Below are 25540 nucleotides of genomic sequence, written 5' to 3'. Positions count from 1 at the left end.
ATATATTTTCAAATTAAGAATACTTTCACAAATGATTACAATATTTTTCTAATACCTTATTACATTTGTGTCGAGCCAAACAACTGAATATTGCTTTAATGTGAAGAAAAGATATATGTCATATGACCATTTTATTGCTTATTGAACTGTTTTATAAATATGACTATTTTAGAATGACATTTAGTTGAGCATTAATTATAAAATTTACCAGTGTAGATGCAGTTTGTATGCAATATTTTGCCAAAGATTAATGGAGAACTATTAACTGGTTTTGAATGGTGTGCACTGATGGCATTAGATGTAGAAACATGTTCTATAGACATGTCTAGATATACTGTACAACAGGGGTATTTAATTCAAATGGGTGACCCACAAGACAGTTTACCTTGAGTTTCCCCTTTTTTCTTTTTTGTTAACTCCATTTCACATCCTAACATTCTCAACCAACTGTATAAAATCAGTGTCAACACCTCTCAACAACTGAACACTCTTTCTGTCCTCTGTTATGCTTCACTCCATCACTTTCTCTTATCAGTGAGAGAAGTGTTCTTTTTCTGTCAGGATTTTAAATCTGGGTTGTAATGGCGTCAGGGCCGTCCTCATACACATGTGGAGGTGCTCAATGTGAGCCTGGAGCCATATTTTGTTTTAATATGATGAGAGCCTCTGCTGGTCAAAGGGCATTCATGCTGATTTCTCTTTTTAGATCCGTGACCTTTACGAGCAAAGTAACCATGTGATATGTGATATCACGCGCCCACAATGGTATTTGGCATTTTTTTATTGCGATATCGCAAAATTTGATATATATTGTTACATTCCTACAATATAGTGTCCACTAAATCAGCACCTGTCTGAGTCAAAAACAGTTTAATGTGTTTATAAACAGATGCATTCAAAATGTGTTAAGTCAAAATGCAATCCGACCTTCCTGAGACACCATGCCACCAATTATAATGTCATCATCATCATCAACATCTGAGTCTGTCAGTCGGTAACAGGGCCTTCCTCAATGTGTTGGTTGGCACAGGTTTGTCCCTTGCAATTCAGACCAGCATTGAGACACGCTGGTGATACAGTACATACTTACAGGAGTATTGATGGCGCCTGGTGCTGGAGGACTGAGTATTCACTGGATTTCCAGCTGCCCACAGTTGTGGTCCACCCTTGGTCCTTTGGACTTGGTACACCTGGCTGGGTTTGAAGAGGGCATCAAGCAGGTCAATGGCCACATCTGGCGGGGCAACAGTTGCAGTTGACAAGCTAACAAACTCATATTTGTCCAGACTGAGTGGATTCACCCAGAAGATTTTCAGGATATCAACAATGGACTGCACGTCAGTGTTAAATAGGAGGTTCAGGGGGCAATAATTATCATCGTGGGCATCGACAAGAATGCAGGAATTCCAGGAAACTTGAACTTTAATACTTCCAAGATTTATTTCTCCACTTTAAGATATAATTAAAGCATATTGATGCACTAAAAAAACACACATGGATTGATTAATCTGAAGGAATCTGTCGTCTGTCATTACACCAATTTTATATTGCCCCAAGCATGTTTTTCTCCATTATAGTTTTTAAATATAAGGTTTTCATATCGGTGCATATCGGACCATATATACGCCGAAACTGATATATCTGTGAGAGGCTCATATCGGCCGATAAATCGGTCAGGCTCTACTATTTTGCACAATGTTCATTGTGTGTCCTTCAAGGAATTTAGATGGTAAAAAATTCCAAGGGGTCATGTAACTTAAAATGACCCTGCTTGTAGTGTATTGTGAGAAACATGAGAAAACCCTGCCTGAATAAACTCAGTCCACTGCGTACAATTTAAAGGTGTATTTACTCATTACCTTAATACAGTTATAAAAGGACAATTGTAGTAGGGAGAGAAGGAAGATAACTGGATAAAATGGAACTGGAGAATTAGAAATGTCAGTTATGGTTAAGGCATCCTGCAACGTTAATGTCCTTTGGGAGGTGTACATAGGTGTGTCGGGGCAGAGTGGTGCTCCCATTGAGCCATCCCCCCTGTTAAAAATTAACAAATCACCTACTACTGATACTGACCTACTGATGACACGCCCAGACGTACAGAACAACTACATAGCTACAATACAAGTTTTTCAGCCTCAGTGATTTCTCAAGAACTCATTAACACTGACATCAGTGATGGACAACATGGAGGGAAATGCAGCTGCCTCTAAGGTGAGAGATGAATGGGAAAGAATTTAGTTTGTACATTGATAGCATGATAGGTATAATCCACTGTCTCATGACATTCACCAGGAAATTATACATATAAATCAGGCCCTGCTAACCTAATACTATGTCTATGTGGATTGTTTGTCAAATCCAGAGTCAAATTCCTTGTATGTGTAGAAATACTTGGTTGATATATAAAATATGTGGAATAGTGTAACACATTTAAAAGTTTAAGTCACATTCAACTCTGGGATGAAATGGAGGATTTTTCTATCTTCGTTTCTTCAGAACTAACTTCAGTATTTGTATATTCGTTTATTTCACCCTTCTTTAAATCTTATTTTCTTGGTTTGTTTTTTGGGAAAGTTAGCCCTCTTTCCCCCCAACTCGCCTGACATTCCCTGCAACATTTAAACGGACTTCTCCCTATTACACGCACACACACACTTACACGCATACACACACACGGAGCTTCGGGCGTTGGCAATTAGACGCGGTGCCGGCAACCTACGCAATTTACATAATCTTTCAGTTACTCACCAAACTTCTGCCAACATCATAGCGGACGACGCGGTACCCGTCGATTCGGCTCCATAACCCATTCCATTCCGTTTGTCCATACATTGTGCACGCAAACACCAACATTACAGTGATAACTTTCACTTTCACTTCCTGGTCCCGCGTCACTTTGCGTCCCCAAGGAGCACGAGCCCCCTGACTATGACTAATTTATTTCCTGTTTGGGACAGGGGAAAGGGTTGATTTGAGCGGGGGAAGCTATGGTTGCATTAAAAAATATTTGACTGTAGTGAAATGTTAATATTATTTAATTATATTAATTAATAATAATAATTAATATATTACTATTATTAGTAGTAGTATTGGAGCAGCTGTGTGTGATGGATAAAATATCAGCTGAATCACTGTACCTAAAAAAACACCCTGTCACGTTGGTTTCTCCCAATTAGATGAACTGAAGGGCTATTTAAAGCGAGGGTTTTCTGCCTCAGGGGGGGAGTCTGGAGGGTGGCAACTTGCTGAGAGGTTGTATTGAATCAGAGAATTGTGCTGGGTTTTTTTTTTTTTGAAGTTTTCTTTTGTTGCCATTGAGCTGGAACACCTATTGTTTTTAGCACTGTAAATAAATCTGCACTTTTCATCATAATCCACGTTTGCCGTTGCTGTGTCTTCACCTCATCACCACCCAACCTCAGTGTGTCTTGTCACCACCATCCTGTGTGGACGTGGGCTGCAAAGTCCATTTTTCACAATGGGAAAGAATTTAGTTTGTACATTGATAGCATGATAGGTATAATCCACTGTCTCATGACATTCACCAGGAAATTATACATATAAATCAGGCCCTGCTAACCTAATACTATGTCTATGTGGATTGTTTGTCAAATCCAGAGTCAAATTCCTTGTATGTGTAGAAATACTTGGTTGATATATAAAATATGTGGAATAGTGTAACACATTTAAAAGTTTAAGTCACATTCAACTCTGGGATGGAATGAAGGATTTTTCTATCTTCGTTTCTTCAGAACTAACTTCAGTATTTGTATATTCGTTTATTCCACGCTTTTTTAAATCTTATTTTCTTGGTTTGTTTTTTGGGTCTATTATTGTCTTTCATGGCCTAAAACACTCAAAAAGTGTTTCATCTTGATTTTATTATCTTGATGTAACTCTGTTTTAAAACATGCCTCATAATTACAGTGTATTATTATTATTGTTCACCATTATTATTTCCAGTGGACTCTCAATCACGTTGGGGTGATTTTAAATACATGAGGCAACTGTTGTGGTAATTTGGGGGTAATTTCAAAGACTTCAAATATGTTAGCATGTCTGTCCTGGCAATATACAATATAATATGTAGACAGACAAGACAGACAAGACAAGTCTCACACACACACGCACATACACACACACGCACACACACATATAAAAGGGCTCATATTATTATGTTTTACTCTCTAATCGGCCATAAATACAATGTATTATTATTATTCACTATTATTATTTCCAGTGGACTCTAATTCTGTTAGCTGTCCTTGACTCTGTCCAGAAAGCCGTCCGTTGGTCCCAGTCTCTGTGTGCTGGTGAAGAAGAGTATGTCCGTCAGAGGAAACAAGTGGTGCTGAAGACACTCAGCAGCCTGGGAATCAACTCTACTGAAGTAAGAAATGAACCTGTCACACTTAAGGGCAGACTCAGACTCTCACTGTCTTTGTCTCTTCTATTTCTATGAGCATGTCACGTCTTGTATTAACATTTTTGAAGGCTTTAGATACTCACAGGAAGACAGTAGACTCCAATATATTTAAAGGATAAGTTCACCCAAACATGAAAATCCAGTCATTATCTGTCTCGACCACAACATATTGTTGCTGCTTACATTTACCCTGATGCAGATTCAAAAGATGCACTACATGTTTATGAATATTTGTATATTAATAATCGTACTTATGTTCTGTAATTTGTGTAGCATGAAAGAGTTTGCAAACTTTAATTTCGTTATATAACCCTGTGTTGTATAATGACGACTAAATGACCGAGTGTCTTGTATCTACTCACCCCCATGCATACGGGAAGTCAGGTGAAGTTTCATAGTCCACAAAACATTTGGTAATGACTGAATTTTACTTTTTGGCTGAACTGTTCCTTTAAGACATTTAATTTCGTTTTTTTGACAGTACATATTCTCTCTAATGTTGCACCCTAATCCTGAAGAGCCAAATATTTTCTCAGAAGTTGGTGGAGCCCAAACTACAACTTAAAGGAGAGCAAATATTGGACTTTCATCACTAACATCTTCTTATACTTCAGCTGACTGTCCAATGCAATTAGCTTAGCCTAGCCTATCAAATTTAGCATCTCTCCATCATCTTTCCAACCAGGGTTTGGTTCCCCACATCGCTCTGTTGCCGTCAGGTGGGGGTCAGAGGGCAGCCGTGAGTCTGATGGGCTCCCTCTATCAGATGGGAAAAGAAGGTCTGTTGGACACTCTGCTCTACCTGGGAGGAGTTTCTGGCTCAACATGGTAACAATGATCACAGTTGGGGTTAGGCAGTTTGGTTGGTAGTTTGCTGGTCAGGTAAACAAGCTTCAACCGGTTTGTTTTTGTGCCAAGCGACTGAACCTGTATTTGTCAGGTGTAACGTCAGGTGAAGAGAACTAGCAGCATGAGCTAGTTAACACGAGCCCCAGGGTAGCCGATTAGCTCAGCTCCATATGTCTTGTTATGATGTACCAGAGCTGAGAGTTTCTACTCAGACTGAAGTCCACAAGAGAAAACTTCAGAATTTCATCACTCGTCATCAGTAATGAGTTGGTACAGCTCATTAGCTTTCCACGCTGTTTTTGTAGCCTGCAGAATGAAGCATTGTTTTTATCTGCTACCCCTGTTTGCCCTGTTGAAGTTACTGCACTACATTGTTAATACAAACTCAACACTTCCTGTATCCATTTGAAATTAAAAGCCCTTGTGTTTCAGTGGAGAGAAAACCTTCATTTTTTTTAACAAGGCTTTTATTGTGAAACATTTGCAGGAATGGAAGACTCATTTACTTGCAAGATTCACATAAGCAGGCCGCTTAAATGCTGCCTCTGTCATCTGTTCTCCAGTTTCACTCAGCTGAAGTCTTATTTTATTTACTGATTTAATGTTAAACTTTAAAAGTAGTAAAGTTCAGCTGAACTGATGTGAGAAATAAAAACACAATGGGCTCTCTCTTACGCTCAGCAATTGCAATTGCTTGTTTCAGCCCGACACAGTTGTCATTTCCACACCCTGCGGCCACGTTATTAAAATAGCAAATGTACTTGAGTCCACCTGTGTGCCCTTGGCGGTGTTGGTTTTAAAATGAGGTGTGGTCAGGCACGTTGATGGCCGATTGCTATGTTGAGGCAGCAGAAAGCGACAGCGCCAGACCAAAAAGCTGGTCTAATGCACTGCTGTTGGTACACCAGTCATTATTAAGGTAGACGCAGAGCCCCCCTCTTACCCGACTCCTTGCCTCTGTCCTGCCGGTAACTAGCAGCCTGCTAGCTGCACTGCGGTGTTGGGGATGAACGGGTGTAGCCAGCTTTTGGTTGTAATCAACACACAGCAGGTCCATACGAAGCAGTTGGAAGGGATCAGCAGCTCCAGGTCATCCATTTATGGGTAATGGATTTGGTGATTGTAAGGAAGATGCTCGGAAGCAGAGGTTTGTGTGGTTGCCTCCTTAGCCAGTTCACAAGGCCTGACCAGCATCCTCACTTCTGCTTCTGCTCTCTCCTCTGCCTTTGCCCATTAGCTCAGTTGGTAGAGCGGGCATCCCATGTGCAGAGGCCTTGTCCTCACTGCAGCGGCCTGGGGTTCAAGTCAGACCTGTGGCCCTTTGCTGCATGTCACCCTCCCCTCTCTCTCACCCTGTTTCCTGTCATCTCTGAGCTATCCTATCAATAAAGCCATAAAAGGCCAAAAGAATACTTAAATTGTATTTATTTTTTTAAATGGGTAAATTGCACCATAATCCGATGTCGATTAGGTCCAGTCGACTATATTCATAGTCTGCTTGACACAGATTTGAAAAGAGAGAGCAATGAGCTGCTGCACCTGTGCATGCCACCATTTCCTTCTCCTAAGCTTGAGGCAGGAGGTCACGCCCCAACTAGAGGGGGCAATCCAATGTTTTCCAGCAGGGAACCATGGCCTCAGACTTAGAGGTGCTGACACTATCCTCGCCATGGCTGCACCTTGAGATCCCGTCCATGAATAACAGAAACAGGATCGGGGACAAGGGACATCCCTGGCAGAGTCCAACAACTCACCAGAAACGTATTTGACTTTGTGCTGAGCACACGGACACGGCGCTCCCCCCACACTACTCCCCAGGGGACACGGTCGTAGTCCTCCAAATTCACAAAACACAATGACTGTGATACCACGATAATTGGAGCACACCCTCTGGTCCCCCTTTTTTTTTAAAAAAAGGAACCACATTGCCGGTCTCCCACTCCAGAGGTACTGTCACAGACCTCCATGCAACACTGAAAAGGCGTATAAACCAAGACAGCCCAACAATGTTCAGAGCCAGGTATATGGACGAGTCTTCCCCTGAGATTTCTGCCCCCTTTGCAGCGGACATGTTAGTTGATTCAGGAGTTCCTGAAAGTGCTCCTTCCACTGCCAGACAATATTGCCAGTCTGGGTCAGAAGTTCTCCTCCCCTGCTGAACATAATCTGGGCTAAGCACTGCTTTCCCTTTCTGAGTCACCGGATGGTTTGCCAGAATGTCTTTGAGGCCAACCGAAAGTCCTTCTCCATAGCCTCCCAGGAGTCCTCCCACACCCAAGGTTTTGCTTCAGCAACCACCAAAGCTGCAGTCCTTCTGGCCTGCTGGTACCTGTCTGCTGCTTCAGGAGACCCCTGGGCCACCCAAGCGGTTGGTCCCCACACCAAGCGAGGTACTTGCCCTATGATTCTGTGACTGCTGAATCATAGAGTCTTCTTTCTCGCTCTTAGTCCGATCCCTCCCCTGAGACCAATTTCCCTTGTGAGACCCTACGAGGAGCTATTGCCTTCTACAACATAGTTCCCAGGATCAGAGGGAAACACAAACTCCTCCACTTCAGTAAGGTGGCGATTCTTCATGGGGTGTTATTAATCAAAAACCAAAAGACCTATCACTGAACAAAACAAACAATGTCCGAAAGGACATTAATTTACTTACTTATATTAAAAATATACAAAATATTGTGTATAATATTGTTTAATAAGGATACTTTCATCAACATTTTTTGTTTTGGCTCTCCTGTGAAGTTGATCAAATGTCACTTACTGGTTCTCACCCCTCGTGAGCAATTGATAATAGATATTTGTCCAAATGTTTTAGTCTGGACCAAAGCGGTGGACCAACCCAGCAGTCAATTACTTACAGAAAAGAATGTTTAGTTTTTCTCCATGACAGTTTGACCCATGTGTACCTGTCTCCTCTGGTAGGTCCATGTCCTCCCTGTACAGTGACCCACAGTGGAGCAACCACAAACTGGACGGAGCAGTGGCCAGGCTGTCAGGTCCTGGGGTTGAGGTGGAGCTGGCTCTGGGATGGTTGGATGAGAGGTCAAAGGAGGAGCACTTCTCTCTCACTGATGTTTGGGGGGTTTTGACCTCTGCTGGGATCATGAAACAGGTACCAGGAACTTTTTTGAGTATTTCCCATTTGAAACACAACAATAAGTAAGTAAGTAATAAATAAGTAACAATAAAGTAATAAGTATTCTATATGCGGCCAATCAGAGATATAAATTGTGTTTCATCAGATGGACCTACGATGTCTCTCTGATGAGGCCAGCAGAAATGCCTCCAACCCTTACCCCATCTACTGCGCTGTAGAGAAGCATCATCTTTCTAATGGGCCTATAGAAGGTACACACACATTAGGACTAACAGTACATACAGTAGTGAGCTACTGACTTGTATTATGTGTAAAACTGGCCCTCTGTCTGTCAGGAAAATGGTTCGAGGTGAGCCCTCATGAGGCCGGCTTCCCTGAGTTGGGTGCCTTTGTTGAGACTTCTCTGCTGGGCAGCAGATTCCAGGGTGGAGAGCTGCTGGCACAGAAGCCAAAGATGGACATGGTCCAACTACAAGGTATGTGTTCACAGGCTAAGCAAGCTGTTTCATGGCAGCAGTAGAGTGGTAACTACAGCATTAAGCATGGTGCTCTTATTGTGAAGTCATTTAAGTATTTACAGTATGAGGACCTATGAGTTCTCAATAACCAGCGGACTTTGCATGCTGTCCAGTTATACAGCTGTGCTATCCAGTTGGGTGGTGTGCACTAACCCAGAGTGGATAGTGCTCGCGATGTTATCTGGGTCACACAGCTTGATAGGATCGTGCAAGGGCAGCTGGTGTCACTCTTTATTCGGCTCATATGTTTGAAAAAGTGGTGAGCCTTGCCCCATTCCCAAGTAAATTATCGTAAAGTAAAAGTATTGTTGATTCCTGCAAAGATGCACTGTACATGACATCACCTCCTTTAATGAGGTCAGGACTCCTCAAGCCAATGAGAGGAACACAGAAAAATACTGAACAAAACACTAAAGGAATGTGTTGATCATGAATGCATATTAATCCTCCTTCTCGAACTGATTTTGTGTGTGTGTGTGTGTGTGTGTGTGTGTGTGCGTGCGCTTGCACGTGGAAACCATACAGGTGTTTTTGGTAGTGCACTGGCTGATGAGGATACTATCGGAGACTTCATCTCTTCCTGGCAGACTGGTAACCTCTATTTGATATGTTTATACTCACTAAATACATCTTTAGAAGCTGCAGGGATACATTTCTTGTTGAAGTGGAACAGTCATCACAACTGTGTGTGTGTGCGTGTGTGTGTGTGTGTGTGTGTGTGTGTGTGTGTACATATAGACAATGCAGCAGAGTACCTGCATGTGTACAATGCCCTTCAGAAACTAGTTGCCATGACCAGAAGCACCATTCAGGGTCCTGCTGCCTTCTCTGACCTGGACAAGCTGCAGAAAATACTACTAGAAGGTATTGATGATGATGATGATGATGACGATGATGATGATGATAATGATGCTCAGATGGTTAATTATAAAATGGAGCACCTCAATCACATTTGTTCATTAAATCCATGTTTTGGTCGCTGTAAGCTAATTCACAAGATTGCAGCAGTGATACTCAGGAACGCCATCAATGTTTCAATTTTCCTCCCAATTCAACTATTTTGTGTCTGTGATGAAATAATGACACAAAAAATGCCAAAGTGTCCATGAGATTTGTATCTTTTGCAGACAAGGTAAATCATAATGAGTCTGCATGGCGGCAGTCAAGGAGTGCGGAGGAAAGAAGTGGTCTTTCTAAGCAGTGGAGTCTGGAGCTGCTGAAAGCAGTGGAGACCTGGAGCCAGAATCTGGAGGATATAGATGGTCAGTGTATGGCACACTCATTTTAGGGGCACAATATCATGAGTAGTTGAGAGGGTGGTTTAGCCTTCTTTAGATGTGAAGGCTGTTCAAGAGTTGAGAGCTCGATGGGAGGAACCCTTTCATGGCAAACTCTGGGTGTTGTGGTCCCAGAGACAAAGTGTGGTCCGGTTGAGGTGCTGTGCCAAGTCTCTTCTCGATGGTGAGTGGAAGACAATCAGTGTTCGTAGGCATAGGACAGACGGGATGTCTGTTCGGGTCTCAGCTGGTTGATGGAAAAGTATTACTTTGGTTCTATTGGCTTTATTCGGGAAAAACCGCAAGGTTGTATAAAACTTTTAGCTAAGTTATAAAAAAACTCAGTTGGTGTTGAATCCTATTAGAAAAAGTAGAAACTAGCACACATAACAAAAAAGGAGCAAAAAGGTAAACCAGTAACAAGGAAAAAAGGACAAGTGACTAAAAACAGAGACCCATTATAAAATATGAAGAACAAGTAATATGTGAACTGAAGAGTATGTAAACAAGAGAGGAAGAAACAAAGAAACAAAATATTTCTATGAGTGAATTCCTCTTTTAGGTAAACTATAACAAAGAACGTTAATGTCGTGAAAATAACTATTTAAACAAAGAGTAAATAGATCCTAACTATATGACTAAACAAAATTGGGATTCTACAACATTTCCTTCACTAATTGTAATAATATGTATCCTGTTTACTCAGTATACATTAGTATAACTGCAGAAACAATCATCCATACATGGTCAGCAGATAGCAGTATTGTCACATGTTACAAATGCAATGAAAACCTTAAATGAATAACTCACTTGAAAGTGTTAAAACACTGGGATTTTCTTTACCTTGAGCAAGAATTTTAACTGAATGTGATGAGCATTACGAGGAATGAATAAAACAGTCACTTCATACTGATTTTAAAGGTTGCTGCAAAGTAGAATTATTTAATGTTCAAATCAGTTTGTAATGCAGGCAGATTTATTATCTTGGTTGTCATCTGACCAGGCTCCCGAGTAAAGGAAAAAGGGGGGTATTTAAAGTTTCATGTGTTCTGTGTCAGGGCTGTGACAGACAGAGATTCACGCTGAAGGGTTAATTACAATCCATTGGATATTTATAGCCATTAAACAAGCACTGCCAATTCAAGATCAGGTCTGATTCATTCAACTGGAGAACAGACCTTATCTCCATCCAGTGGAGACCCACCAGGCCCCTTTTGTAAATCTGTCTGAAATGTTAAAAGCTCGTCTTCTTTAGAAGTGAGAAAACTCTCCCTTCTGGATTGCATCATACTGATAGTGGCTGAAAAGTGGGGAAAGAAATCATGTTTGTTCGAGTGTACCCCAGATGACCTTCCTGTGAGATGCAGCAGTGCTGAGGCGGGTCCGCTACACTGGTCAATGTTGTAGACACACTGACACATTTTGTTTAAATGTAAACATGTTTGTATATTTTTCTTTCCATGTGTTTTTCCTGTAGTTTCTCATCTCATTCAGAAAGTCCTTCCTCTGATTCTGAAGTGGGAGTGGGGAACTACCGCAAACTTCCTGTACCAACACCAAGGTGAGGAGACAGACCTCATAAGTAATCATCACAGTTAACTTGGGCAAAAACACATTTGTTTGACTTTAAAAAAAGGAAATTGTTTGATATTTTGAGTTAGTTTGAGTTACCTAAAGCTAGTTCTGTGATGGCATCATTTAATGTAGACTTTGCACTAAATTAAGACAGAACTTATGCAAAATTGGTCCAACCAGACAGACACCATCAGTCACTGGTGAACATACTGGAGCATTTAGCTGCTATGGAGTCAAATATTTCTTTCAGGAGATGATGGAGACCAAAACAGAACTAAAAGGAGATTGAATATTGGACTTTGATTCATCAGGTGGACACAAACATGACTTATAATGAATGCTGATGTTGCCCAATAGCTGCTTCCTGCATAAATTGTTTGCAAACTTTGACTTTGACTCTTCTATAATCCAAGATGACTCCTCATAGTCGCATGTTAAAACAGTAAAAGGACAAATCAATTAGTGCCCAGTAAAGGGCAAATGCATTCCAATAATGTAGTAATGCAATGTAAGAAGTAAGTAAGTGAGTTTGGTTAAAATTTCTGTTCTTCAATTGCGTTGCCGGGCAGACGACACCGTTCCACCTTATCTGCGCCTGAAAGAGACATTCCACCTGATAGATGCCGGGCTGATGGTTAATACAGCCTACCCTTCATTTCTGGGAGACAAGAGAGACATCGACCTCATCATCGCACCAGATTTCAGCAGTGGAAGCATGTTTCAGGTACTGTAAAGTGTGTGTGTCTCTGTTAGCCTGAACCCTAGATTGAAACTAACTGATAATGCACACAGTACAAAACTAATACTACATATGGCCTATGAGCCAACCAAAGTCAGGGCCTGTGTCCACTTAGATTTTTCAATTGTTTATAATGAGAAGCGAGCGACTGCTGCAGCATGCGGCGGCCCAGGGAAAAAGTGCTCTGCCCTGGGCCCTAAAGGTGCAATCAAAAGTTACATTTACTACAAAGAAGATTTATATAGTTGGAAAACAGTCTGAATTTAAAGGGGCAATTTGTAATATATGGCCAGAATTTGACTTTAAAACAGTCACAAAACAAACTTAACTTGTCAACAGTGTAGAGAAACAACAGTGTTGATGTTGTATCAAAGACGTCTATGTGCTGTGTTGTAGAGACCTCTGCCAAAGTTAGCATACTAATCAGGTAGCCCCCTGCCGGTCCGAGGTGATAGCCTGATAATATAGTTGTGATATATATATAATATAATAATATATAGCGTGGTAAATGAACAAAATGTTAAGAAATGAAATACTCGTACTTCTATTTTTCTTCGTAAACAGAAAAAAATTTAACCGGACACCGTCTGAAGTCTGAATAAGATGAGCTTAATCTCCTCGTTAACTCATCACACTTCAGTCAAATAAACTAAATACAATTCACCAACAAAGTCCTGGTCTGTCTTTCCACATTCTGGTTTCATCCACATAAATCGTCGATTCACAGAGTAAGATGTGAAAATATTCTTTTTCAGCATGCAGTTTTCAACTGCTGCTGATGTCCGACTCTCTGTGGCGTCCCTGTCTCCACCTGCCGTGGCTTGTCATCCCTCAAGTAGGCTAATAGTCTTGGTCAGTCTGTGAATCACCTCTGCACTGTATCCCCTGTTGCCAAACTGATCTCAATCGGTCTTGAAGCCTGTGGTCAGTCACAGGTCAGTGTCCAGCTGTGTTCATTCTGTCATTCTAATCCCAGACAAACTCGAGGGCCACTGGCTCCATGGCCAACTGAGCCATGAGCCAGTTAGCTAAGGGTAGTTTGCTACAGCCAAGAATAGCTAGCAAAGAGCAGCAGTTTCTGCCCACTCTGGTGATATTCTGCCCCCTCTGTTTCTGGAACACCTGCTGCTCTTTGACTACCGCTAATTCTGGCCTTGCTAGCAAATTACACCTTAGCTAACTGAGCTCATGGCCTCAGTTGGACCCATGGAGCAGTGGCCCCTCGAGTTTTTCTGGGATTAGAATGACAGAATGCACACAGCGTGGATCCACTGACCTGGTGATGACACAGGCTTCAAGACGATTGAGATAGTTTTGGCAACCAGGAGGATACGATGAATTGAGGAGTCTCACAGCCTGAGGACAGAAGTTGCTTTGTAGTCTGGTGGTACGGTACTGCACTAAAACAAAATGTAGTTTGTTTCACTGTTGTCAGTTCATTTTAGTTGCTTCAATGAGAAAAGCCTGCTTGATACCAACTAAACCTGTTTGCTCTCTCCTCACCACACCCTGGTCTTTGCATTAGACTGTGCCAGCCAGGTTGTGTTATATGGAGACAAGTTTAAACCAGACAAAGGATCACTGCAGCTGTAACCACATCTTCTTTTATTTGTTCGGCATTGACTCTCTTCCCCTATTTGAACAATGGAACCATTTTCTGGGCTGACTTTGTGTTCATGTAATTCAACTGAACAATCAGTTTGACCTCTTGTTCTCATTTGACTGTGGAGAATATCCACTTTTAGTTTATCTATAACTTTTATTAAGAACCTCACAGATTATAAACCCTTTACCAAAGTATAACCCTTTAAACCTGCCTATGTCTAACTTTTTGAAGTGAAGGATGACAGTTGAAGTAACTAAAATCACTGTAGGTTCCTAATCAGTGAAGCCATGAGCTTGACACTCTCCTCCCTCGTTATCCACTTGAACAACATAAAAAACTCCACACGATTCCTTCGTTTCTTTTCACCGTTTACTCCGTAAAATAAGGCAAAATACAATAGTCCAGCATTATAAAAATAAAAAACAGGCAAGAGCCAAAGACAGCAAAAATGCGGAGTCTAAAGTTAAAGTGAAAAGCAAAGAGCAAAGAGGTCAAAAAACTGTGTGGCTCCACTCCATGACACTGACCTGACTGACTGTTTTACGTCAACCACGCACCCACACTCATCTGCATTAAAGGTTACATGTGCGATTTTTAAACCAAAAAAAAACATCCACACATTTTTAAGTGAAATGAATTAAGTACTAACTTATTAATATGAACTGTTCACCTGTAAATAATGTAAATAACCTCTTCTTTATCATAATTAACAACAATCTTTTTTCACATATCAACTTAAATTATTATTCAAATACTTATCAACAAAAAATTGCATTTAGGCTCCTATATTCACTTAAGTGCCCTCTGCTCCCTTCACAGACTCTGACTCTTGCCAGAGACTACGCGGCTGCAGTGAAGAAGCCTTTCCCAGAGATAAACGAGACAATCCTGGAGGACAGAGACTGGCCGAAGGACTGCTACGTGTTTGAGGGAAAAGAGAAGGAGCCCACCATCGTCTACATGCCGCTCTTCAACAGAAACAACTGTAAAGGTCTGTTACAGCAGAAGCAGAAGTACTCTGAGGACAGGTGTAGTGGTAGGGATGCATAATATGGACTTTTTTTTAACCAATAACTAACAATAAGCTGCCTTTTGCAACCAATAATAATAATAATAATAATAATAATAATAATAATAATAATTTCATTAGTAATGTAATGATAAAACATTTATGTTTATGTTTTTGTATTTTAAAAAATTCCAAACTAAATGATGTTCGCCTGAAGGTAAAAAAAGGCTAACATGTAGTGAGTAAAGATGAATGAAATAATATTCCAAAGCTCTAGCCATCTAACTAACATCACTATTACTCACAGAGACAAAGAACAGTTCTGACTCTTCAGATGTTCATTTATTTTCGTCTCAGAATTTGTTTTGCAAATTGCAATCGTGTTGCCTTCCTCTGAAACTAAAGAATGTCCATACGAGTGACGACATCTTTGAACCGCTAGCGTGCTGTACATGTTGTCATTCTACTCCCATTCTCTTCTCCATCGTCTCTGTGTTAGTGGCAGAGAGCAAACCACCTTTTAAGTGGCATATTGCCACCTACTGCATTGATCAGCAATTATCAACTATAATTTCATTATTGAAATAATAATTAAAATTTCCTGTTGTCGGGCCGATAATTATCGGGCATCCCTATTTATTTATAACGACTGAATCATTTCTGGTTCGATCTTCTTCAGCTCTCTAGTGCCACTACAGCAAACACTAAACTATAGCCAGTAATAGTGAACACATATCAAACACAAGTCATCAGTATCCGTCCTGATTGATTTACACAGAGCACATCACATTTCTCAAAGTTGAGAGTACACATCTGCATTAATGAGGAGGGCATCTTGAGGATGATCAAAGTCATAAACAACTGTTAACATTATTTGCATTTGGCACAAAGGATTGGTAAACTTGTGGAGTTTTGGTTCGTGGGTCTGTCAAGGTGCACTTCTGATGTTTTAACGTTGTGTACAATAAAAAATAAAGTAATATAATAAGGAAATTAGGTAAAGAGGCCAAACCCATTTTTTGTACCAGGCACATGTTCATCTCTGCTGTAAAGGTGGGCATTTTAACATGAGGTGGTTTTGGGATTGACTCACTTTTAGGGCCTCAAGTGGCCATGTGAGGAACTGCAGTTTTTGTTATTTCGGCGCAGGCTTCACTGTTCGGCTCCAGAGTTTGCTGCTTGTGGAGGACTGGGGCTGCTGAGGGGTAGGGCGAAAAAAATAAATAAAAATTGACAGCTCTCGAAGTCGTGAGAGATTTATAGATATAGATAGAAAGAGTTCCAGACCTTTTTTGGCATGTAGTGAAGCCTATAAGGCACTGCATTACATTTTCTCCACCTGAAGTGCATCCCACTGGCCACTTGTATTTTTTTGGACTTTGGGTCACTCAGGGAACTTCATCACGGTGTATAGGGACGACAAGAGAGCACTTTTGTAGTGTTTTCGACACCAGAGACCCCCAATGGTAACAGTTTATTGAAACAGGTGTTTGCTGTTTTCTATAGATGCAGAGGAGTTCAAAGCAAAGATGGAGGAGTACTCAACCTTCCAGCTGCCTTTCAACCAGGACAAGATTGAGTTTGTGTTGGAAACTGCAAAAGCCAATGTGAAGAACAACAAGGAAACTCTGCTGAGGGAGATTAACAAGGCTGTTCTCCGTCGACACAACTAGAGGTAAGGATGGCTGTGAGTTGGGGGAGGTGTTGAAGTGAGGCACAGAGAGAGACATAAAAGGATCAGAGATGATCTTGAAGCCATGTCAATGTAGGTCAAAGCTGAATCTTACGTCTTTACAGCGTGTAATCTGTGAGCTCACTGTGTGACTGAGGAAACCGCCTGTGTGAAAGGAGATGAAAAGAGATTCAATAACAAGACTTTATGTAATATGTGAGTGTCAGAGTGTGTGAGAATAACTGACTTATCAGAAATCTAACATGTCCTCTTCTCTCTCTTCTCTCTTGTAGGATGTCCCTGAGCCGTGACATCTTTTGTTGTGAACTAAATCATCACCATGAACATATGACATACACTTCACTTTACATGTGTGTCACATGTGACACAGTTGCAGGAGACAGAGATAACACAGCGTAACACAACCAATACACAACCATGTAATGTAACCGCATATAGTCATTTCTTATTCAATAAATGTTGTGTCTTTGGACTGACACTATAAAGAACTATCGATTACATGTGTGGCAGTATGTGTCTTCTTTGACTTTTATTGAACTCTATTCCCGTTTTTCCATCACATCTGCTGGCCTGGCTCTACTCAGTGTGATGAGGATGTACATTTCCACCACAACTGGGCTACCTGCTTGAAGGTGTGTCTTAAACCAATGATGCACTTGTCCCAATCATGTTAACACAAGCAGAGTAGCCACCACCACCAAAAATACGTCAGGTTGAAAAAGGCCGCTGAGTGCAAAGAAATCCTCCTTACTGCTCTACACAGGAAAAATGAGAGAGTAATTTTCTCAGAGTTACCATTATTTTACTCTAAAAGAGTATTTTTTATTCATTTTGGATAGTAATTATTTCCAATGGCCACTAGAGTAGGAGGAAAAAAATAGAGTAAATCCTATTGGAGTAATTTCAAGAACACGCCCACTAATTTTTCTTAGGTTTCGTTTCTGCTGCCATTTTCTATCCCAGCAGTGGAAGGTCGAGGTGAACGGCAGTGGTGGACGGCGGTAAGCCAGGTAAGTCAGCAAAGTACTGAAATCGATTTTATTTCAGATAAAATGTCAGCAGAATTTTTGTTGGCTTACTTTAAAGGTAATTTGTGAGTAACATTGCAGCTGGCGAGTGTGTGGGTCTCACACACTGCAATGTCGATGCTAACGTTAGTTTCAACACAAACTATAATGTTAAATGTGAATTTAAACCGAGCCTCACTCTTGTTAGCTTAATTTACCACGTGTGTGTTTTATTGAGCTTAATTTTTACTGACCATTTTATCGAAGGTTTACTCTGAATTGAGTTGTGCCTAGGTTAGCAAGTGTGTTTGATTTTTTTTTTTATGGACCAGTCTAGTATGTGTGGACTGTTTTCTCTGCTGTTCGGTTAGCAAGCATGTGTGTTTCACGAGTCATGACGTTTTACCAGACTTGTTTTTCGGTTACTAAGTGGGTTTTTGTGTGTGGACCGCAAGCACGTGTATTTTACTCTGAATTGAGGCATTTACAACACCGACTGTTTTAATTGCTCTTCGGTTAGCTAACCGACATGTGGACTGTTAGCAAGCACGTGTATTTTACTCTGAATTGAGGCATTTACACCGACCGTTTTAATTGTTCTTCTGTTACGTTAGCTACCCGACATGTGGACCGTTAGCAAAGCACGTGTGTTTTACTCTGAATTGAGGCATTTACACCGACCGTTTTAATTGCTCTTTGGTTAGCTATAGTGTTTTTTTAATGTGGGCCGTTTTCACCTGCTGTTTGGTTAGCAAGCATGTGTATTTTACTCTGAATTGAGTCAGTTAAGGAGCGTATCCTCGAAGACATGTTCGGACAGCTTTTTCAAAAACATGAATTAATTTCTGAACCGTTTGTGAAAAAGACTAGATCATTTGAATCGCGGGATCTTCCGCTTTCCGAGCATATTTGAGTGGTGCCTGTGTGACACCAAGGGACCAAGCAGTGTGTGTATGTAATCACGTCAGTGTTTCCTCGTTTGGGCCCGCCACAGTCTCTCACAGGAAAAAAAATAAAAATAAAAAATTTCTCACGTGTGTCTACGTGCAGTGAGCCCGCACTCGAGAGAGGCGGCAGTTTGAGAGGCTGACTGGCAGAGATGAAAGCTGGTGAAACGCTAGCATGGTTATTTAAAACACCATCTCTGATCTCTGCCTGCACATAGATTTCCATTACAAGTCCCACATTTTGTTTTTGTTGCCTTCTGGTCTTCCATTTATCAATACATTGTCTATTTTCCAATTATAGCTATATAACACTTTTATGTGAGCCAAAGTCATCATCTATTATTGTTGAGATAAGATAAATGTTGACAAAATGTATTTATTTGCTGTTAGTAGTTGTTTATCTGGCTTCACATGTAGCTTCAAAACACTTAAGAGTTTTAATTAGATGCAAATGCAGAGTGGTATCAAGCCTACCTGTAGATAGGGCTTTTGTAATACTTAAGCTAATTGTAGCATTCAATGCATGAATTGTGGTGCTCTATATTATCTTAGTAACTGTCTTATTTTTTTTATTTCCCATAAAGGATGCAGGCTGTAAGAGTGAAATACCGAGACCGCCAGAAATACATTTGTTATGAAGGGCAACTGACCTTCAAATCATTTTTGGAGTGTGGTGAGTGAAACAAATTGCACAACCTACTGAGTGTCATGTTTAAATTAGTGATGCTGTCTTACATTTATTATTATTATTATTATTATTATTATTGTCAAGGACCCTTAGAAGTATATTTATTTGATTTTGGACCCCCATCTCTAAATGTTGTTTCGTGTACCCTGCGAAAAAGAATGATTTGAGTTAGAAATGTTTGCTGTAAAAGTATATTGAAAAATTTGCAAAAATCTTCATGATTAAAAAAAAAAATTAAAGGCAGATCTACAAGCTCATAGCGCGGCACTTGTGCTATGAGCTTGCAGGTTTGCAATCTTGAATATTTTTTTTTTTATTGCTAAAGTATAAAATCGTTGTTTTTAAGTGGTTCAGATCTAAAGTGACACAGATGTATGACCTTTTATAATAAAAATAAGATTAATGGCACAACAGAATGTCAATCTTGTGCAATATTGTTTTGTCTTCACAGTTTCCAAGAAATTTGAAATTCCTACCTTGGACTTAAAAGTCTATGATGATTTGAACACTGAAGTTGACGAGGATGCGTTTGCGTTTCTTGTAACGAAACCAGACCTGGGTGTGCTTGAGGTCTGTTTGCCCACGGGCTCAGATTTTGAGGGTGAGTCACTTGTTAACTTGGGAGTCTTATACAGTAATCCATGCAGTCCTGGCTAACCTTGTAATGCAACATAGTAAAGAGAGACTTATCCACGTTGCATCACATTTTGAATAAACATGCCTTTTCAGACACTTAAGAAAGCATCTGAGGAATAACTAGCTTGGTGTGTGGATCCATCCTAATCTATTGTGATCTTTTACATTATTCTTATTACAGACGATCCCCTCTTGCTAATGACATGTTATTATTATCACACCTGTTATGTCAACATGCTAGATTCAGTGAGCCCCTCTACAAGCCACTCCATTGCCAGCAGCAACAGCTCCTTTCTCAGCTCTGGTGCAGATAATGAAGGGGACTCTGATGACACCATCATTTTGCAGCCTAGTCCTGCCCAAAGAAACAGAGCCGACGTGACTCGTCTCGCTCAGGTAGTAAGCTTTGCAGATGGAGAGATCAAGATCAAGATGGTGATTCTGATAAAAAGGGTAAGGGGGGGGGGGAATGGCCAAGTAAATTTGCAGAGTAGTACGGGGCATGGTTTACATTTTTGTCACTGTAAATGTAATGGGGCACCAAATCCCTGTGTCCCTCACCTTTTTTTCCTCTCACACTTAGAACATTGAAAACATTCTGAGGGAGAAACCTGGAGGAGAGAGGATCCTTGCAGAGTATGCTCGGAAAAAAAGCCTAACAGATTCCAGAAGACGTGACATGGTGAAGATATTGGTTGCACACATGGCGAGTGAACATGGGTATGTTATGTAATTAATATCCGACCCTAACATTTATGGTTTTATTTGGTGCAGACCAAGTGCTGAAGGCATCGGCATAGCACTACTTTTGATTGGATCTCGTGTGTGTGTGTGTGTGTGCGTGTGTGCTGTAGGACAAGTCCTTCAAGGCGTGTTAAAGAGGACTACGCAAAGGGCATCACTGCCTTGTTTCCATACCTGGCCGATCCCCAGGGCACTTTGGGCTATGTAAGTACATAAAACAAGTCTAACCTCTTTACTCATTACTTCTGGTATTGATCAAAAAAACGAGTGAGATTTCAACTAAATAATAACATTTCTGTATGCTGACCCTTTCTCCTAACCTCAACAAGTTGAACACAGCAGATGTTAGACTGGTTGATCTTGATTTTAGCAATTCTCCAGACAAGGACATGTGTTAAGTTTTTTAAGGAGGAAAAATAAAACACTTTCTTGGTTTTTAGGAGCAGTATTACAATCCAGTAGATGGGAGTGGATTTCTTGCATGGAGAGTGAAAACGCTTCAAAAAGAAGCCTCAGAAGGACAAAAGAAAAGAAACCCTCAGCCACTGACAGGTACATGATTTTGAGTGTAGTTAGATTTTTTTTTATGAGAATGGGCTTTATGCACCACTCCACTACTTCCTGAACTTCAGCCAATTCCTTTATTTCCTGTCTTACATTATTGGACCAACTGATGAATTCAGGTGTGCCTGATCATTGTTGTGAGGTCAGACATACCTGGATTAATCAGTTTGTCCAATAATGTAAGACAGGAAATAAAGGAGCTGGCTTAGATTCAGGAAATAGTGGAGCTGTGCATAAAGCCCATTCACATGTTAAATTCATTTTTAATGTGCATAGTCCTTGTTTTGTTACAGTGGTGGGCATCGCAGGGGGTTTAGCAAAAAGATGAGTGGTCATCTGTGTAAGGGGTGAAAGTGGCTCAACTTTTTTGAGAAGTAAAGAAAGTATTGCATCAGTGTGTGGTTTCACTGTTTACTGATCACTGTTACAGGTGGTCCAGATTCTGGTGACAGAACCCCCTTCAGTAAGGAAAACCAGCTAACCACAGAAACCCAGTGTCGTGAGGCCATCGCACTGATGAAGCATACAACTGATGAAGCAATCATCAAGGAGAAGATGAGACAGACCTTCACCCATCGCCAAGCAATGGTTCATGACCCAGTGAAGTCCTCTGAAATATTCACCACCTTTCCAAGATTTCTTGACATCACAGGACTGGTATATCACTCTTAACTGCCTTGCATTAAAATCGAGCTGAAATGAAAAATGAGTTTAAACAGACCACATCCCTGGTCATCCTTGGTGTACCTATTAACAATGTATGCCATGTTGTTTTCTGTATTCCATCTTGTCTGCAGATAGAGCAGGATTTCAGTCTGATGTTTGGTGATGACATCTCTGCAAAGTTCCTGGAGAAGTGGCCTACTCACTACAGGCAGAAAGTCCTTGAACAAAGCCGTGGCCTCACCCAGACAAGCGACCTTGAAGATCTCCTTCATAACGCTGAATCCACAACAGAAGAACTGGAAGATGGTACACTCGAATTAAAGAAATAATAATAATAATGGAAGAGGGAAATGGATTTGGAACAAAAATATAAACATTGTAGTAAAAATGTCTTTCTGAATTTGCTTGTATTTTCAGGATGGGACAGTGAGATGTCCTCCATCTTGCTCCTTATACACCTCATGCCACCATCACCTCATGGCCGCAACAAGAGACCAGGAAAGCTCTCCGCCAGACAAGCCATTGAACACCTTGTGAAATTTATCAAGGTAATGTTACAGTTTAATTAAAGTTTAAGAAGGCTCACTGTTCTGTCTGTAATATTAAACCATAAAACTATACTCTTGTGAAATCATGTGATGACCATGCTCATCTGTAATCAGCGAGTGCCCTGTGATATTTATCTGATTTGGCTCCCCACAGATCTATCACCATCGGCCTCAGATACGCTGATATGAATATGTTTATTTCTTTTACATTTAGCAGAATAAAAGCTTAATTTAAATTTAAAAAAAATAGCGCTCATGGCGGTGGAGCTGACAACAGCGGAGTTTCCTCTGCTGCAGCTGAACAGCTGACATGTGGTCAAGACGTAGCTAATGACCTGCCACTGTCTCACGGTGCATTTCATTATTATAAACTTCACCCTCAGAGCTCTCTGTCCTCAGACTGTCCTGACCTGTCCCTGAACATCACACAGGGACAACATGGAGCTGCCTGTGTGATTGGCTACCAAGTTTTATTCATGCTTACATCAGGCTGAGTTCAACAAATCAGTTTATGCTATTGATCGATTTAAGTAGTTAAATACAGTAATCATCATTGTGTAGTGGCAGGAAAGACCATTTAATCTGTATTCTCACTGTTCTCAGGTCAAATATTTATGTGATTAAAATGTGATTAATTTTGATTATTAATTACAAAGCCTCTAATTAATTAGATTCATTTTTTTAATCGAGTCCCGGCCTTATAAAAAATAAAATATAAGACTGGAAATGTAATGGTTCATCTTGCATTTTGTGGCAATAAGTGATTCTGGTGGTGATGATGGGGCCTTAAACTGCAACAGATTAATTTTAATAGCAAGACTAATTAAGTTTTCTTGTCACAGACTGGGACCAGTGTTGAGGGGCATCTGGACAGCATCACAGAGAGCCGTCAACCCTATCTACTGGCTGTGGGGACCAAGAGGAGCGCCGTACACAAATATTTCATTGTGATTGACAAACATGCAATCCCGTGTCAGTCACCAGATTCTCTTGCCTCTTTTGACGAGCTTTTCAAAGCTCATTTCGTCTTCGCTACCTCGTACAACAGGGATCTGGCAAATGTCTACCACTTCTTGCAAACCGCTGTTTACCAGATTGATGCTGCTACCACCAAGGTGAATCCCAGGGTCAAAGAGATGAGAGCTCGGATGCTGCACTGATTTGATGCAGAGATGTTTTGTTTTATTTGCAAAGGTCCTCAGGCAAATGCGATCCAATCCTGGTGTTTACTTCGCAATCTCCCACTTATATTTGGAGACTTGGTTTGTCGAGATGATCAACACTGGTATTTGCTTCTGTTGTTGCTTCAAATAGCAGATATTGTATTTTCTTTCATGTTATCAACTGGCATTACCATTTATTTGAAACATTTGATTTCAGAGCACCATGGGTTATTCAAGCATTTATATCCCAACAAGAAGCTACTACCAAAGCATCATTTTATGGTGCATTATCCGACATGTATTTGTAAAATTGGACCACTTTTGCATACCTGGTGCATGCGCTATGAAGCGAAGCACAATTTCTTTAAAAAACAACTAAAAAGCTTCAAAAATATAACTAAAACATTAGCAAAGAAACACCAAAGTCAAGTAGCATATAGTTGGCAGACATTTGAGCCTGACAGACTGGTGCTTGGTCCAAGTAAAATGGTAGCTTTAAACGTGATGGACAGAGGCTGTGAGATAGCAGAGGCTCTTCAGGTAGCAGTTGACACTAAGGTGTTGGATGTTAGATGGGCCAAACACCATGGAAATATGTATCGTCCTGGTTTAGTTGTTTGTCTCAAAGTGCTTAATGAGATGCCAGTTTTTCACAAAATCCACCGTGTTGTTCTTAAAGATGAGAGGTTACTGTTGTGTACATTTGCACTACAAACAGTGTGTATGGATGAGCATTTTTATGCATTTAAAGTTGTGTGTACTGCAGAAGGACCTCATGTTGTTGATGTCAAAGAGCTTTTGTTTTACAAAGCATTTGATATGCAGATGTCATACAGCAATGATGATTCAAGTTCATTTATTGTTCCATACTGTTTCCTGTGATAAAAGAATCGCTAAGCTGTAACTATTGCACTGGGGATGAACAATGGATTTCTGAATTTCTTTGCCCATAACTCATATTTTAATTTATTTATATTTTCTCCTCTTTTATCTAATCCACCCGATTTCAAAGAGCACATTGTGTCCAAATTGTGATGGCCCACCAATTGGGCGTAAATGTTTTGGCTGTGCTGATGGCTATTGCAATATTTTACAGCCTTATCTGCAGCTGCTGGCGTGGTGATAGTGTGCATACCTGTTTGCAATATTCTATTTGTTTTCATTATGGAATTTGTCACCATGAACGACTTTTTTTTCCTCATATTGATTACTCTGTCCATGGAGTCTTATTCATGGAGATTTTTGTTGCAGGTTTTGAGGGCATTTGAATTTTTCATGTATTATACAATGCTGTCATATTACAAAGGCCAAACGGTATGGACATGTATATTATGGGTGCTCATGTGTTATGCATTTAAGAAAAATACAAGTCGTGCATTGTTGAATATTCATTTCTGGTCTTTTTTATTTCAAACATTTTAATCCAGAGTTATCATTTTTAAAATCAATATTGAGTAAAATACAACTCTTTATTGAGTGAAATAGAACTCTATTCATAGTAGAATTTGACCTCTATTTTGAGGCAGTTACTACTCTGTACAGAGTAAAATACAACTCTATTAATAGTAGAAAAAGAACTCTCTTATGAGGCAGTTACTACTCTGAACAGAGTAAAATACAACTCCATTAATAGTAGAATTATATCTCTATTATGAGGCAGTTACTACTCTGAACAGAGTAAAATACAACTCTATTAATAGTAGAATTATAACTCTATTATGAGGCAGTTACTACTCTGTACAGAGTAAAATACAACTCTATTAATAGTAGAATTATAACTCT

General features: G+C 40.3%; 2 protein-coding genes across 3 annotated transcripts; both read left to right on the top strand.

The window, feature by feature from the left end:
* Window positions 1-2187: 2187 nt before the first annotated feature.
* Window positions 2188-16775, top strand: LOC141019202 (cytosolic phospholipase A2 gamma-like). Its single transcript, XM_073494056.1, has 13 exons — window positions 2188-2214; window positions 4283-4393; window positions 5115-5257; window positions 8204-8393; window positions 8524-8629; window positions 8714-8854; window positions 9422-9487; window positions 9533-9760; window positions 10024-10158; window positions 11651-11734; window positions 12318-12472; window positions 14913-15084; window positions 16609-16775. The coding sequence occupies exons 1-13, from the start codon at window positions 2188-2190 to the stop codon at window positions 16773-16775; spliced, it is 1725 nt and encodes a 574-aa protein (XP_073350157.1).
* A 957-nt stretch (window positions 16776-17732) lies between these two features.
* On the top strand, window positions 17733-25071 carry LOC141019683 (uncharacterized). Of its 2 annotated transcripts, none has more exons than XM_073494667.1 (11): window positions 17733-17805; window positions 19334-19422; window positions 19889-20038; window positions 20315-20469; window positions 20657-20793; window positions 20928-21021; window positions 21258-21369; window positions 21812-22038; window positions 22179-22353; window positions 22465-22595; window positions 23438-25071. In XM_073494667.1, exons 2-11 carry the CDS (start codon window positions 19335-19337, stop codon window positions 23753-23755), a joined length of 1587 nt encoding a protein of 528 aa, XP_073350768.1. In that variant the 5' UTR covers window positions 17733-17805; window position 19334; the 3' UTR covers window positions 23756-25071. The 2 variants fall into 2 exon arrangements, with proteins under 2 accessions (XP_073350768.1, XP_073350767.1); XM_073494666.1 differs by having other exon boundaries at window positions 20315-20526.
* Window positions 25072-25540: the final 469 nt, after the last annotated feature.

This window comes from Pagrus major, chromosome 23, assembly GCF_040436345.1.
Source record: "Pagrus major chromosome 23, Pma_NU_1.0".
In the NCBI taxonomy this organism is placed as follows: domain Eukaryota; kingdom Metazoa; phylum Chordata; class Actinopteri; order Spariformes; family Sparidae; genus Pagrus; species Pagrus major.
The sequence above is the reverse complement of the archived record's forward strand: the minus strand, read 5'-3'. Positions and strand labels throughout refer to the sequence as shown.

Coding starts and splice junctions, on each gene's coding strand:
- LOC141019202 (XM_073494056.1), top strand. CDS start 2,188: ATGGAGGGAAATGCAGCTGCCTCTAAG. Junction 8,394..8,523: donor CTGCTGGGATCATGAAACAG/GTACCAGGAACT, acceptor GTGTTTCATCAG/ATGGACCTACGATGTCTCTC. Junction 9,488..9,532: donor CATCTCTTCCTGGCAGACTG/GTAACCTCTATT, acceptor ATACATCTTTAG/AAGCTGCAGGGATACATTTC.
- LOC141019683 (XM_073494666.1), top strand. CDS start 19,335: ATGCAGGCTGTAAGAGTGAAATACCGAGACCGCCAGAAATACATTTGT. Junction 20,794..20,927: donor CACATGGCGAGTGAACATGG/GTATGTTATGTA, acceptor TGTGTGCTGTAG/GACAAGTCCTTCAAGGCGTG. Junction 22,596..23,437: donor ACCTTGTGAAATTTATCAAG/GTAATGTTACAG, acceptor TTCTTGTCACAG/ACTGGGACCAGTGTTGAGGG.